This window comes from Helianthus annuus, chromosome 15 (assembly GCF_002127325.2).
Source record: "Helianthus annuus cultivar XRQ/B chromosome 15, HanXRQr2.0-SUNRISE, whole genome shotgun sequence".
NCBI classification, from domain to species: domain Eukaryota; kingdom Viridiplantae; phylum Streptophyta; class Magnoliopsida; order Asterales; family Asteraceae; genus Helianthus; species Helianthus annuus.
Window position 1 is genome coordinate 56,753,104 of NC_035447.2, and position 16,674 is coordinate 56,769,777.

Sequence of the window (16,674 nt, forward strand, 5' to 3'; positions counted from 1 at the left end):
GTCTATCTCTCTCTCTCTCTGTTATTGAAGATAATAGGTTCAACGAATTTCATATCTGCGTCTCTCTCTGTTGTTTATGTTCCTATTTCTCTCTGTTGTTTATGTTCCTATGTAATTAACACATATGTATGGCAGGAGAGAGTGGTGGTGATGGTTGGCAGCAGATGGTGGTGGTTGGCGGCGGGGTGATGGTGGTTGTCGTAACTGTCGGTGGTGGTGGTTGTTTTAATTTAGATACATTTTAAATAAAAGTGTGAAATGACCAGAATACCGTGAACAGACTTAACTAAAATTTTTAACCTAGTTAGTGCTAAAGGACGAAATGTGTAATGAGTTTTCCAAATAAAGGATTGTGATTGTAATTATGAAAGTTAAAGGTCATCCATTGCAACCCGCTACAAACATAAAGGACGAAAAATGTAATTTACCCTAAAAAATATAGGTTAAGGACTTAAGGCGTTAAGTCCCATTTTTTAGGAAGTGATTGGGCCATACCTTAATGAACCAATAAGTTATATTTGGGCGGTGGGTATGAGCCCAATGAACATATGTAGCCCAATTAAGTCTCATTTTTTTAGAAAGTGTTACTCATAGTGTTGAGGGATGAAGAAAGCAAAAACTATAATAATGATAAATTGCCCATAAAAATTAAAGCATTTAACATGAATAATTATGAGTCGGGACCTCGGACTCATGTCTCCAAATATCATGTAAACAATGAAACAAACAATAACCTGATTACACACTTTCAAACCTAAATTTTATCCTCTTCAATTCTCTGAATGAATGTGGTAAAAACTAAAAATAATAATCAAAACATGTACCGTTTAGAATTAAAAAGAAAAAAAAAGAGAGAGAATACAGTTGTCGGTTGAATTGCCCAAGGATTTCTTGCAAAAGAAGCAATGCAAGAAAATGAATATGTTAAATAAGTGATGGTGTTTTAGGCTACCGTAGTATCATCGAGAGAATCGTTAAATTTTGTTCGACTTATTACATTTAGTAAATGATTAATGTCTTAGTGTGCTATATTGGGTCTTAATAGTCATTATTAATGGAGCACGATTGATACTAGTTGGGTTTTAATAAGCCATATTGGTTCATAATGGGATAAACTAGGTGCTACATAATAGCTCTTAAGAACTTGTGACATATGCACCAGTTAGTCTAAAAAATTGTGACTAACTTGTGAAGGATTTTAACATAACCAACAGCAGTTTTAAACAGGTTTCAATAACAACAACAACAATAATAATGCAAACAAACTATAATATCAAAATCTTATAAACATTGCATTACAAAATTTCAGAAAGAAAAAAGTGGTATACAAAATGCACATTAATGATTGTTTAGCAATTTTTCACAAATTAAAAAGGCACAAATGAACAACATCTGACATCAACAAGTTGAAAATTCAGATCATTAGAAATTTGAAACTCAACTATCCTTTTCTTTTGGCAATAGTTTTGGAGATGATTTGAACCATGGTACCCAAACAGAAGTTGTCTCTTGGTACATTTTATAGGCATCAACCCTATACTCTTGTTTGAGCATCCTTTTCTCTACCAATGTGGTCACATAAGCCAAGCATAAAGTGTTTATGAGTGCGCCCACAAAGACCCAACGGCCACCTAGGTTCCAACCAAAGATGGCTAGTCCCCACCACCAAAGTTGCTCACCAAAATAGTTTGGGTGCCTAGAATAGTACCACAAGCCTTCATCAAGATTGGGCACCATAGCCTTTCCTTCCTCTTTTAACTTCTCATTCTTGCTCACAAATGTGTGAAGTTGGGTGTCCGCGAAATAGGCGTAGACGATGCCACAAACGCACACAACTAATGCGATTACGTCCCATATGTTTAGTGGCTTGTTCACCGAGTGAACGATGTACAAGGGTAGACATACACCAAATAGAAATACCTGGTTTACAAAATTGTAAATTGTTTACTGGATTTATCAAAGAGAAGTGATTAAATCCGCAAGAATAAGATATTGTATATGTATTTTTTTTAAATAAGGGTGACACCAACATAACACGAAATATGTAGGTTACGACTTACTCTAAACGGTACTCGTGTGTTTCAAGTCAAACCCATTAACACGTTTACCTAAATGGATTGTGTTCAGGTTGACGCATTTAATTATAAAAAAACAAAGCGTTTTGTGTTATAGCTTAAACTAATTGGGCATTTTACGCAAAAATAAAAAATAAAATAAAATAAAATAAATAGAAATGGACATTAGCTTTAAAGTTTAAAGGTATACTTTTATATACATTTGTAATTTTAGAGTGTTAATATGGAAAAAATAATAATATTAATTTTTCGGTTAAACAAGCCGTATTGGAGTTGAACTACCAAAACTCTTTTCGTGTTCAGGTTTATGCGCATGACACGATTTTCATGTTTGTGCTGGTTCAGTTGTTATCCATAAACCCGTTAACACGACCCATATAACACCCCTTTTAACATCGTAATATATTATCTCCAGTTAAAATCTTGTTAACATTCCATTTACTTAAACATGAGGTATAACTTCTTAAACCAAACAATCAATGGAGATCAATATACCTGTTGAATGAGGTAAACACCGAAGAACGAAACCCACCACCAGTTTTGACCATGTTGCTGAGCCATATCAGTGAACCTCCAATCTTCTCTGGCACCCCATTGCCATTTTTCCCGACGAAAATAGTTATGGGTCAGTCTGATAGCCCAAACCCATGTCAAAACCACCACCACCGTTGACCGCCACAAGTTGTATTCGGCGTCAGGGTGACTCCCAAAGTAATGCACCAACAACACCGGAATCACCGTCCAGTACAGATCTATCATCTGTATATATGATAAACCATCAAGCACTAGTAGATCTTTGGAAAAAAGATACTAAACAACATTAACTAGAAACTGTTTGATGAAATGTCTAAATGAAAAGTAATTGACGAGTAGCCCTGTTTAAAAAGTTTGTGGCTCGTTGCTAGCTTGAAATCCGCTTTGTTTGTATACTAGCGAATTGAGTCAGATCAGTTTGTATGTAATGAGCTGAGCTCAAGTTAAAATAAGCTCGACTCGTTGGCTCATTTAGCTGGCTTGTTAGCTATTTTAAATTAAAGCCTAAGTTTTAACTTATTAACATATTATATAAATTAAACTAAAACATATATTAATCATAAATTATGTACTTTATTAAGTTTGCATTATGTGCATGTTAAAACAGCATTTTTTTGTTTTAATATATAATATGTGCAACTATAAAATTAACTTTTTTTAATAAAAGAGCTTGCTCGAACTTTTTAAGAGCCGAGCCAAGTCAAGCTCGGGCTTAACATTTCAGTTCGTTAAGATAATTAGATAAATGACTTGGCTTAGCTCGGCTTGGTTTGTGAACGAACCAGCTCAGCTCAGCTCAGCTCGGCTGTGTTTGTAAACAAGCCAAGCCCGAGCCCAACCTAGCTCGGCTTGGCTCGTTAACAGTCTGGGATACTTAAACGTCTAACAATGATAAGTGATAAGATATGATCAAACGTAGATCGGAAACTTTACCCAATTGCTGGATTGGAGGAGGCTAATGAGCCAGAAACCGACATCGATGTTGAGGAAAAAGAGGGTGTTGGCTAAGATCAAAGGGTGGTTATAGCACCAGTTCCAGAGAGGGGATAGAAGATGATGAGTTTGGTGGTGGTTTAGGAAGTAGATGTAGAAGATGATTGAAGGGAGAGGAGCCATGAATGCAATCAAAGCATTCTTCAAAGCCATGTTTGATTCACCTAAGAACAAAAGCTTGATGAATGAATAGAATGCATGTTTAGTGTTGTATATATACTATTAGTAGGCACTTGTTCTCTTTGTGTGTTGTCATGTTGTGTTCATCACAAGTTGCCCACGGTTGAAAGTTAAGTTCTTTTTATGGGTCACTTTTATGGCTTTTTAATGCTATATATTTTGGAAAAAAGAAAGGATTTATCAATCATATGTTTACCTCTAGATTTCATATCTCAAATTCAAAGTTCCATATTTACCCAAATAAAATTGTATAAAACAATATTTACTAATTTTGAAAGATAAACACTTATACATTTTGCTTTAAAAGTGTGGGAACGTATCTTTCCCATCCTTAGACCTTTTTCAATAATAAAATAAATAATGAGAGATAAGCGAAGAGAGAGGATGCAATATGAGTGGGAGTATAACACTAAGCGAGATTCAAAATGTTGTACTGTGTAGAGGTGGGGAGGTGTTCCTGATACCGATACCGCATGCCACATCATCCATCCTAATTCATCCCAATTGCATTCCGTGTAGGGGCTGACCCATCAACCGACGTCCATGAAAGGAACAAAAATGTGTTTTTTTATACGCTAAAATTCCAATCACCGCCACCCACCCAATTTAATTTTGGTTAAATCTCCTGATCCATCAACTTCGTGTACCCTACCTACATGAGACATATATAACTGCTTACCTCACACTCTTTAACTTTTTTTACGGCTTAAATTACACCAAATCTGCCTTCAGATGCTCGAACCCTTGACTTCAAGAGGAGCAATATCTTAACTCTAATAATTTTGTCAATTAGACCCAACCGTCCACCCACCTAACACTCTTCAGCTATAATATATATGTTTGATTTAAGTCATTTAATTTATAAAAATAAGAAGATCAATGTTTGAAAAAAAGGGCAGGCATTTGGTCAACCCTTAATATGTTTTTGATGATCATCTAAATCAACCGGTGTAGGCTTTTAGCAAGTAAAGGTTAAAGATGTTGCGCAGAAAGCAGTTATCATGCGTAATGATAATTTAAGGATGTAATGGTGCTGCTAATCATCACACCCCTTATCTCTCTCACATGCACAGCCAGTGGTACAATTGCTTTCTTTTATTTAATTAACTAGTTTGCATATGACTTCTTGTGACTCATTTCACGTAAATAATTATGCATTTGTGTATATTAACCAGCGTTTTTTGAAAGCAAAACCAGACCCATTAAAATAGGAAGAGTCGGTGTCCAATGGCGGACCCATGAAATATTTTCAAGGGGTGCGGATGAGGTGTTTAACCAAATTTTCAAGGGGTGCAGACGGGATTTTGCCCTATAAAATATACTAAATATTTTTATTCAAGGGGGCCCAGCCCCCTTACTAGGTCCGCCCCTGTCGGTGTCCGTGGTTCGTTTAGGAGCCAACCAAATAAACCGCATAAACCAAACAAAATGGTGGAAAACCCTGCTGAAACGTACGAGACACCAACTTAACAACTGATTGGACAGTTGGTTAAGTTTTCATATTTATTAGAAGAGCTAGCTTACACACCATCTAAACCTACTCTTAAATATAAATATATTCTAATGTCCACCATCTAAACCAAGGGCGCAACTTTGTGGGGGCGGGAGGGGGCGACCGACCGTCCGAACTTTTCACTCAGTAATGAAGAGTATATAGTTTTCGTATATAAATTTTTGGGTATATACGTTTTCGACCCCCCGGTTTTATAGAAATTTTTTAGTATATACGTTTTCGACCCCCGATCGGAAATTTCAAGTTTCACCACTGATCTAAACCTACTTTCGAATATAAATATACTCCAATGTCCACCACAGTAACAACAGGACTCTTAACCAATTGGAGAGATACACATTTACTACATATCTTGATACCACTAGACTACAACCGTCTCAAAAAAAATAGTGTGGTGATAAGGTGACTCCTCTATATTATAGTGGCAGAGGGTTCAAATTCTGCGAGGATTATATTAGGAGAATGTTACTTTGCGGTTCAAGAAAGAAAAAAAAATATATAATACAAACCCTTTCGTAATTGGTTAAAGTGTTGAACAAATGGTCCCCTACTATACGGCCACAGCTAAGACTAAAGAGCCAAGAATCAACGCACACATCATATCTGGCCCTTTTTTATGCTTTTCTGTTTTGCTCTATTTGGAGGATTTGTTTGTAAAGAGGCTACACAAGTTGTGGACCATGAGATTACGGATGCAAATCGAATCATTGTTATCATTTCAAATTGTTTTTTTTATTCCTCAGTTCGCATATAATATTTTAGCTACTATTTATGATACGTGATATAATTGATATATATTATTAGGAAATTTTCAAAATGAACAAAATATATTTATTTAAATTTCGGGTTAATTGTTATGATACTATTAGGCCAGACGGAGTGCTTCCTATCCCGCAACTTCCTTTCCTATACCGTTGCTCTTCTCCAATTCGGGGTGGAAATCCCACTAGAGCACTTCTCCCCATCCCGTGATATCACCACATCAACTTCCACCTCTCTCCTCCTGCCCTGCTTCATCTTTTGATCACTTTGTTAGAATGTTGGTGTGATTTAGCTTGTCCCCCCACACATAAATCCCAAAGTGGTATTGTATATGACCCTTACGTTGTGTGTTGTGTCCGTGTACTATGGCATACTTTGCACTTCACATCGCTCTATAAAGTTGACGCCCTGCTTGCGGTGTATGCATATAATGTATATATGTGTGGGCCCTCATGGGGCAAAAGTGAAATTGCACTAATTTTAACGTTGTTTTACTAATTTCGTGAAAATAACGTTAAAAGCGGCTTAGTGGCGGACGACTAATCATGCATCATGTGGTGGCGTTGATAGCCGAAAGACAATGGGGTACATGCACAAATCGGCCTTTGTCCCGATTGTTGAGTGTTATGTGTCTCATGTCCAAGACTTGATACAAAACTACTATTGAGTCGGGGGTCTCATTGGAAGCAGCCTCTCTATTCATATTGTTAACTTACTCAAATATTCCTATCAAGAATTATCCAGGAAAAAGTGATATTGTATATATATGAAAAAAATACAGATAGAAAATGTTTGGGTTGAAAATTGAATTCAGGTTGAACCTAATAAGGACCAAATCCGAATAAGCGATAAATATCAAAGTAGGTGTTCGACAAACCAAAATTCAAACATTTAGACCAAATCCGATATGAATATGTATTCATATCGTTCACAAGAGTAATGACTTTGAATTACAGTTGTTAGGTGGAGGTTTAAAGGGTTGTGACGCTTTGTAAGCGACTCCGATTGGCGATTAGAGATGGTAAGAAAAACTCAAACCAGATGCGTTTACCCAAAAGCCAAAACATCCAGGACGGGCAATAGACTTGTATTTGGGTATGTGATTGACAAAAAAAAAATATTTTCTGTAGTAGGTTAGTAGCTCATGAAAGACGTGGAAAATGGATGTTTAAAATTGCCACTATTCATGTTAATTTGCTAAGCCAAACTAGAGATCTATTTTATTGAATGAGCCAAGCAGCTCCCCTTCTTCACACCCCTAGATGCTGCTACTCATTGTCATCTTATGTAATGATCCTTCCGTTTTGGATGTTAAGAATACTCAAGTTTGGATGTTTTTAATTCGTACGATGTATCTACTATATGCTATTTTGCCAACCCGTTTGATTTGCTTAAATAATCAAGTTAAGTTGGGTTTGGGTGGTGTTCTGGTTACCCGTGTCATAAGCCTGCCCGTATTAGCCTTACAAGATAGGTTAGGCAGGTTGGTTACTTGGTTATACATCCCATAACAAGATCAACTCAAACCCAGCTAATTTAATAAAAAATCTCGTTAACAAACATTTTATGCCGTCCACCAAAAAGTTTGTGGTCTCTCGATATCAAGGTGTGTCGAAGGTGCCCCTCCTCTGATTGAAGGTTCATGTGAATGAAGAACAAATATGTATATTTAGGAGTAGAATACGAGTGTTGTTGAGCCTTTCTTGGGCTGCCATCACCCACCAGGCACCAAGTCCTAAAGTTAACCCCCAATCCCCCATTTACAGATCTTAACTCTTATGGTCTGCATTTATGACGCCAACAAGATCCAGATATAAAAACCTTTCCTCACAACAAATTAACTAAACTAACCATCTTTTTGGTTCCTACAAACATGCATCCTGGTCAAATCTCAAAGTTGAAATATTTCCAGTTATTCCTATGGTTCTCGTCTCTTGAAGATGTACAAGGGCATCACAGTCAAACTCAAGGAAATGAACTGCTAACAGCTTTTTTCAACCAATGATTAGCATAATTTAAGCACACCATATCAAGTACAACTTCTTAAACATTTGATACCATTGCTGATAATAGACTCAGATGCAAGTCCCAGTTGCAAATTAAGTAAGTCACCTATGTAGCTTGTTTAAAGATCAACATTAAGAATTTTAGCAGGCATCAAATACAACATCTAGCTTAAAAAACAAGCACTCCACAGTGCAGATATCAAAAGGTGTGAAAATTGTTCACCTATTTCTTTCAAATATTCCATACATCACACCAAATAGGTATCCTATATATGGAATAAGATTCACTTTCAAGATGCCCGGAAATTGGAAGGATGCAATTGCACCCAGAGGTAGAATCAGATTCTAAGGATTAAAATCAGCTCATGACCCACTCTCACATATCACTTCTGAAAACATTGTTTTAAAGTTAGTTAACCTAATACCTATCTTCTCCTTGACTGAGTCTGACTCTTAGTTTTGTTCGCATATTATGTAGCCACTGGTCACCAAAAGTGTTATACGCGCACCACCACTTGCGGTAGTAAAACAGTTTATTTTAACCACCTAAAAGATATAGCTAAGATCGTCAGCTAAGGAGTTAAAAGTATTTCGCAACTAGACTAGTCACCAGTGGACTTTTATTATATCTTGTATTGATTACTCTCTCAACTTGGAAGAAAACTTTCAATCGATACTGCATTAACAAACCCATAAACAATACCTAGCAAAACTAACCATTGTTCTTAAATGTCTTCAAAAACAAAACTTAATCTTATAAACCTTCATCTACATGAAACAATAAACCAATACTAGCAGTACTTGTTTGCTATTCACACAAAGATTACCTTCAAATAATAATATCACCATTATTAACTTTGTAAGTAATATCACCAATAACACAAACCACTTATGAATAAATCCAGTAATCATCCAACACCTTACACATAAACATCTTTATACTTCAAATTCTTAAAAACCAAACCACATTCAAAGATATGACGTTTTACAAACCCTAATCTTTACCTTTTCTCCGAACTCGCTCAATTCCGTTGTCGATAATAACCGAATCCAAGGCAAACATCTCGGTTCCAAACCTACACAAATCCAAACACCACACAATCAACATATTGTACAAAATCAATAAACATAAGACAAGAAATCGAAGCACAAACCCTAGATTTTATCAATATCTTCATCTTCAAACTCGATATAATCATCACCAGCGTTATCATCCTCCTCATCAAGTCCACCAGCAATCCCCTCATTCAACCTAATATTCTCCGGCAACTCACCGTACGCCTTCAACAATCTAGCCTCATCAGGCATGTATTTGAGGATGACGTCAGCCTTGTCATCCTGATAGTCACGGAGACCGACGAGGATGATGTCACCGGCGGCGATCCAGACCTTCTTGTGCATCTTACCGCGGATGTGACAGAGACGCTTGGTGCCGTCGATACACATGGCTTCGCAACGGCCGTTGCCGAGCATACGGAGGACCTGTGCGTATTCTTGACCGTCTTCTTTGAAAACGAGCTCACGCTTCTCGTCGTCGGCTTCGTTCTTTCCTCTCTTGCGATTCTTTCCTCCCTTTCCCTTGTTCTTCGGCATGCTGGTGGATGATGAAAATTGGAAACCCTAGTTTTTGTGTGTGTTTTTGAGGGTTGGTTTTTGCCCAAATTTGGGGATTTATTTGATGAGCGGTGTGGCTATGCTTATTTTGGTTTAACTACCTTGTGGTATGGAATGATACAATTATCACCATGTTGTTTAAATGTTATACAATGATGCCCCTGTTGTGGTACTCTTGAAAGTTTTGAAAGTTATGTTAAATAAGAAAGTATGAGGATGTGTTTGGTATTTTATGATTTAAGTCGAATAGGGTGTGGGGTTGACCCCGCGGGTGTGAAAGTGGTTGGTGACAACTAGCTAGACCTTTTACAAAGAACTACGACCAGGACTGGTCTTAAGAATTCGTGTACCATGTTCGAGCTAAAAAAATGTGCTTTTAAGCCTTAACGAAATTGGGTATAGGGTTATTAACTAATCTAAATCATAAGAATAGTTTTGTAAGTGAGTCTATGTTTGTGCTTGCATGGGTATACCCTATTAAAAATGTTTACATATACATATCATGGTATTTTTTAAATAATGTGACTTTTGAAATATCGGGCCCTGACCAGTGGTCCTCTCCGTCCACCTAGGGCCGCCCTTGACTACGACAAGTGTCACATTGATGATGAGATAACTGACTAATCAATAATTGTCTACACACGACAAGGGGTTTGATAAGAATGAGGGAGGTAGGGGTGATAAACAAACGTTGAAATTGATTGAATTATCTAAACTAAAGCAAGTCGATTGGTTTGGCCGGTTCGAGAAAAAATGTTTGGTTTACATATTAGTTTTTGTGGTTTGGATGTTTTATGGTTTGTTTGGTTTGAAACTTGTTACTGGCTGTTTAACATTTATTTTTATGTTTTTGAGTAAACTGCCATTTTGGCCCCTGTGGTTTGGGCACTTTTGCCATTTTAGTCCAAATCTCAAACTTTTTACATCTGGGTCCCTGTGGTTTGTATTTTGTTGCCATTTTAGTCCAAATTTCAAAAACCATGGGTTTTGTCTGTTGAAAGCTGCTTATTTTGTCCTTTAGTGTAGGGGTATTTTGGTCATTTATGTTTTATTATAAACTGATCATCATCATCATCCCCAAAAATAATCAGCTCGCTCTCTCTCTCTCTCTCTCTCTTCTCTCTCTCTCTATAGCACCACCACCACCTCCTCCCTCTCTCTCTTCTCTCTCTCTAGCACCACCACCACCGCCATAACCTCCTTCCACAACCACCTGTTTCCACATCTGATTTCTGAGTAAATCCGATTCGATTTCTGAACAAAGCTCACCACAGCCATCATAACCCAGATCAAACAACTTTCACTACCACAAAACATGAATTGTTTCACAAAACTGATATACTCACCATCAAGAACTATCAAAAAAGGTTCTTCATCTGCAAATCAAAAGATTCCGATACAAATGCCCCATCATCAGAATCATCCCCTGAAGGTGATGCCAGACGACAAGAAATTTTGGCAAAAATCGCAATGCTTCAAGCCCAAAAGGTCCGTCTCACCGATTATTTAGATGAACGATCCGAATACTTGACCAAGTTTGCGGAAGAAGCCAATGTAGAGTTTGACCATCGATTCTCTGTCTCTCTCCTTCACCCACCACCATCTACCAGACTACCGCCACCACCACCGTCTCCAACATCACCACCCCAACCGGAACCCTAACAACCCAAATCAGCAACCAACACCATTAAACCCGCCACCGTCACCATCCACAACCTGATCAAAGAGATTAGAGCGATTTACCTTCGAATCGGTGGTGGATCTGAAGCAAACCTAGATGGTGATGATGATGATGATGATGATGATGATCTTGGCGGCGACGGTGGTGTTGGTGATGATGATGAGAGAGACGGTGGTGTTGATGATGATGATGATGATCTTGACGGTGGTGTTGATGATGATGATGATCTTGACGGCAGATGGTGGAGACGATGGCGGTGGAGGATCTGAAGAGAGAGAGAGACGGTTAATGATGATGATCTTGACGGCGGCGACGAGAGACGGTTGATGATGACGATGATCTTGACGGCGGCGACGGTGGTGTTGGTTGGGGACGGTGGCGGTGGTTGGGGATGATGTGGGGGTTGTGGTGGTGTGGTGGTAGTTTAGAGAGAGAGAGAGAGAGAGAGAGAGGCAGAGTGAGATGAGAGAGAGAAAGAGGTGTCTACAGTGGCATTATATATATATATATATATATATATATATATATATATATATATATATATATATATATATATATATATATATATAATAATTCGAAATGACCAAAATGCCCCTAGGATAAGGACAAAAAACCAGATTTTAAGTTGGTGAATCTGACCAAATTTGGGATTTGGACTAAAATGGCAACAAAATGCAAACCACAGGGACCTAGATGTAAAAAGTTTGAGATTTGGACTAAAATGGCAAAAGTGTCCAAACCACAGGGACCAAAATGGCAGTTTACTCTATGTTTTTTTTTACATTGGGAAAATGCAGTTATGAAAACCAGTCGAATCAAATCACATAGATGACCAAAGTAAGATGATAGGGATTTGTGGCTTGCAAGCACCTAATATCCATTACTTTTCCAACACTTTAGCTCTTTTCGGGAAAATTCCAAGTATTATAATTTTTTAATATTCCAATATCATGTGATTCCAATTTACGCAAACTCATCTTCATGTACTCTACCTTGTGGCTTGTGCAAGCATTCTCTCTCGTCATTTTATCAGTGTATGATCACGGGCGAACCTATCCATAGTCATGGGTGGGCGGTCGCACCCATGAAAAAAAAAATTAGTGTATATTTTAGAAAAAAAACCCGACCGCACCCTTTGAAATATGGTTAAACGCCTCATCCGCAACCCTTGAAAAAATTCCGGGTCCGCCGTGTATTACTCTATATACTAAAATGCATGGTCGGTGGAACATGCAATTTTTTTTTTTTAATTCAGCCCCATAACTTTAGATAGTTTACACATTCAATCTTCATAGTTTGATAAGTGACACCTTGACTTCTAAGTTTTAATAATTTACAATTTTAACCTCTAAGTTTTTTTCTACTTGATAACTTGATACCTGATTTTCTCTAACATTTCAATTCTTTTGTTTAAATTACTTTTACGACTTTTACACCGCAATGTGCGAGACATTATATTCCTTTATTTATGCCTAACCATGTTAATGTCACGAACGTAACGTGTGTGACAAAGTAAAAAACGAGTCATGTCTCGCACGACCATCACACGTTAATATCATCATCGTAACGCGTGTAACAAAGTCGAAACACAGTGATGTCGCCGCAACGCGCGACACGGGTCAAAAATCTAGTGTGTATGATATTTGGATGATTGGTCTATATCTGTACTTTTTAGTTTTTACGATTTAGAAAAGTCAACTTTACTTGTGATATCTTATCAATTGTTATTAAAATATTTATAAATTGTTATGTCAGAAGATAAACTGAATAGTGAATAATACTATGCATATTGTACACTCAATCTTTTTTTTTTCTTTTTACCCTTACCCTTACCCTTAGCAAATTGGGTTTTGAATCTTTTGATCTTACGAAAAAAAAAAATAACAGAGTAAATGTAAAATGCAAACTTTAATCAAGTTCCTCAAAAAATATTGTACCTAAAATCAAATTAGAATACTGCAAATATGTTCATTGATCATCAAGAACAGGCTTCTTGAAAGACAGCCTTTCGTTCAGGAACATATTCTAATAAAACTCAAAATGTATAGCTAGATTCAAACGATAATCTCGTTGTAAAAACCGTATCTAACGCTATAAAACATGCCCCGCTCCTGCTACCGTCGAAAAGATCAAACCTTTGATTGCACCCACGACACTATATCCTCCCTACTCGCTACAAAAACACCCGGTTTCTCTTCACTTTGCCTAAACGGCGCAGAAAGATTCGTCACGTGTGATTCAAACGCGTTCGCAAGTCCCTGAGAGTACTTATGAGTCCCTGCACCCGTGCTAGCCGATAACAACTCTGGTAACGGTTCTTGACGGTTGACCATTTCACTCAAAGTCCCAACCCATTCTTCAAAAGCCGTGTGGGCTGCACCTACAGATAGCGACCGTACATTTAACCGCCATTCTTCAGGAGTCTTTGTGTGTAACCCCGGGTATAACCCGTACATGGTTCCTAAATAAAGAAGCTCGTGTGCTCTCTCGTCGAGGTTTCTTTTCCTGCAAATATCGATTAAACAGTTGCAAAACGGCCTTCGCGCTTCGACTTCGGTTTCGTTTAGTATCTCCTTGAACTCGTCTCTTACTTTCTCAAACACGGTTTCCTTTTCTTCTAATAGTTTCACGAATGAAACCAATCTCGGGTTTGCTTCCTGTAAGCAACCGATTACTTTATCCAAATCGTCACCGCTTTCACAATAAGATACAACCGAAAGCAAACAACCGCACAACCGATCATCAGGGCGAATACCCTTTTTAAGTGACGTCTCGAAAACCATTACCAAATCATCTATCCGAGTAGCCCGACCTAAACATTGGATCAAACAAGTACAACCCATAACATTAATCGCTACATTCTCCTTCGACATTTGGTCAAACAAAGTCATCGCCTTTTCAACATTCCCGCCACTTCCATATATGTTAAGCATTGCAGTGTAACTCCAACTATCGGGTTTACAGTTATCGGATACCTTCATATCGTCAAACAACTTTTCAGCTTCTTCTTGTAAACCAAGATCAGCACACATACTTAATAATGTGTTATAAAGAATAAAATCCATCGGCCACCCGTTTGACTTCATTCTTTGCCAAAGATCCAACGCATCTCTGGCCCATCTTGCTTTCCCGTAAATCTTGACCAATGAAGTGAGTGTTTTCGCGTCCGGTGAAACACCCGCAGCCACCATTTCTTCAAACAAACTCCGGGCCAAACCAGGCTTTCCTGCTCTCCCCATCGCTTCTAACAAAGTATTGAACACAACCAAATTCGGTTTAACCCCTAAAGCCTTCATTTCTTGTAAAACGTATCTGATCCCATCGTAATCACCCGCCTCACCAAACATTTTAGCCAAAACCGCAAACGCGATCGCATCCGGGGTCCAGCCGCTCGCTCTCCCTCTTTCATACAAACTCATAACCTCCTCAACCTTCCCTAACTTGGCATACACATCCAAAACAGCAGAATAAGTAACCTCATCAGGCATCAATCCTGTTTTATACATCCTTTCAAACCACTCAACCGCCTTATCGAAAAGATTCGACCTTTTCGCACAAGTAATAATCGTCGAATACGTAATATTATCCAACGGAATCTCATTATCAATCATTTCAACAGCAAGATTTTCAATAAGCTGAAACTGTCTTCCAAATCTCAAAGACTTCATAGTAACATTGTAAAATATAGTTTCCATAGGAAAAGACTCTTGGGTTTTAAGCCAATCAAAGAAAAGCAGAGTCTTTTCCCAAGGTTTCAAATTATTAAGCACCAAAAGTGCATTTTCTCTAGTGGGTGGATGTGGGATATCTTCAAGAATCTTCAAGAAAGCATCTTTATTATTCTCACACTCATTAAGCTTCTTGGCAAACAGCCTAAGGTCCCTAATTTGTGGGTTATATGAGTAAGAAGTTCTTTGTTGTCTTTGAAGATTAAGAACAGAGGGTCTAGGTTTAGTGGGGTTGACCCAGATTGACTTAGGTTTGGTCAACAGTTGGGTGGGTTTTTGTGGGGTGTCTGAGAGGATTGTTGTGGATAAGGTTTGAAGTTGATCAGCTAAAGATGGGTTTTGCTTCTTGGGTTCTTCTGATAGGTCTGGAACCTGTGATTTTGGGGGTGATTTGGAGGAATTGCAGTAGAAAAATGGAAACTTTTTTAATCTTGTTCGAGAATTGAAGGGGTGATGGTGTTTTACTTTTAGGTCTAGTGAATTTGGTACATCAAAAGAAGTAAAGAAAGTTGAAGCCATAAGTGTGTGTGTGTGTGTGTGTAAATGAGAGTGTAAGAAGGTGAGTGTGAACTTACAGATTGGATAGAGTGCAAAAACCCCAAGAAGAAGCTGCAGAGAGATGAAGGAGATTGAAGAAGGGTTTTGGGGGGGCTATATGGCCCTTGTGTTTGTTTGGATGGATATTTTCCATAACGTTATCCCAACCAAAATGACTGCTGGGAAACTAAACCACCGTAGAATTTGTGGAATTTAAAATTTTATTTGTTTTTAACTCCTTACAAATATTAAATTAAACATTAAACACTGTAAATAAGCAACCCAACTATGCATATATGTCTTGTAATGTAAGCTTTGGAAGTCTTTCAAAAAAAAATGGTAATTTTCCTTTTCAACCCTAAAGTTTTAATGTTTGACAACTTAAGTTTAAAGTTCTATCTTTGTTTCCTTTTTAACCCAAAAGTTTTAATCTTTGACAATTTACCCTAAAGTTTTAATGTTTGACAATTTAAGTTTAAAGTTCTATCTTTGTTTCCTTTTTAACCCAAAAGTTTTAATCTTTGACAATTTACCCTAAAGTTTTATTCTTTGACAATTTAAGTTTAAAATTTTTAATCTTTGTTTCCTTTTTAACCCTAAAGTTTTAATATTTGACAATTTAAGTTTAAAATTTTAATCTTTGGTAATTTAACCCCTTTGATTAATTTGATTTTTTACTTCTAATTCAAAAGTTTCCATCTTTTGCGATCTAACCACTTTGATTTTTTTTACTTATGTGTTGTAATCTTGGCTTTGGGGGTTTTCCAAAGAAAAAATGGTTATGCATATGGTTGTAACCTTGGCTTTGGGGGTTTTACAAAAAATAATTGATTTTTTTACTTTTCACCCAAAAGTATTTCATAAATTACTTTTAACCCAAAACTATTTGTTTTTTTTTTTTACTTTTAACACTAAACTTTTTATCTTTTGCAATCTATCCTCACATTTTTTTTTACTTTCAACTTTGGTCCTTTATAGTTTTTATTTTCCACAAATTTTTCGCTTTATGCTTCGTTCTAAATTTTGTGACTTAACACATCGCAACTGCGTC

General features: G+C 37.3%; 4 protein-coding genes across 4 annotated transcripts; all 4 read right to left on the bottom strand.

Annotated features, from left to right (window-relative positions):
- Positions 1-1,268: 1,268 nt before the first annotated feature.
- Positions 1,269-3,783, bottom strand: LOC110911679 (uncharacterized protein C594.04c). The gene is made up of 3 exons (XM_022156300.2): positions 3,543-3,783; positions 2,571-2,834; positions 1,269-1,920 (listed from the first exon to the last, which is right to left on the bottom strand). The coding sequence occupies exons 1-3, from the start codon at positions 3,753-3,755 to the stop codon at positions 1,438-1,440; spliced, it is 960 nt and encodes a 319-aa protein (XP_022011992.1). The 5' UTR covers positions 3,756-3,783; the 3' UTR covers positions 1,269-1,437.
- A 5,103-nt stretch (positions 3,784-8,886) lies between these two features.
- LOC110911678 (eukaryotic translation initiation factor 1A) lies at positions 8,887-9,845 on the bottom strand. The gene is made up of 2 exons (XM_022156299.2): positions 9,218-9,845; positions 8,887-9,139 (listed from the first exon to the last, which is right to left on the bottom strand). The coding sequence occupies exon 1, from the start codon at positions 9,654-9,656 to the stop codon at positions 9,219-9,221; it is 438 nt and encodes a 145-aa protein (XP_022011991.1). The 5' UTR covers positions 9,657-9,845; the 3' UTR covers positions 8,887-9,139; position 9,218.
- Positions 9,846-11,152: 1,307 nt separating this feature from the next.
- On the bottom strand, positions 11,153-11,386 carry LOC110913732. Its single transcript, XM_022158556.1, is given in 2 exon segments — positions 11,153-11,264; positions 11,361-11,386. Coding segments are annotated over 2 exon segments (138 nt in total).
- Positions 11,387-13,253: 1,867 nt separating this feature from the next.
- On the bottom strand, positions 13,254-15,771 carry LOC110911677 (pentatricopeptide repeat-containing protein At5g46580, chloroplastic). The gene has a single exon (XM_022156297.2). It carries the CDS (start codon positions 15,603-15,605, stop codon positions 13,488-13,490), a length of 2,118 nt encoding a protein of 705 aa, XP_022011989.1. The 5' UTR covers positions 15,606-15,771; the 3' UTR covers positions 13,254-13,487.
- Positions 15,772-16,674: the final 903 nt, after the last annotated feature.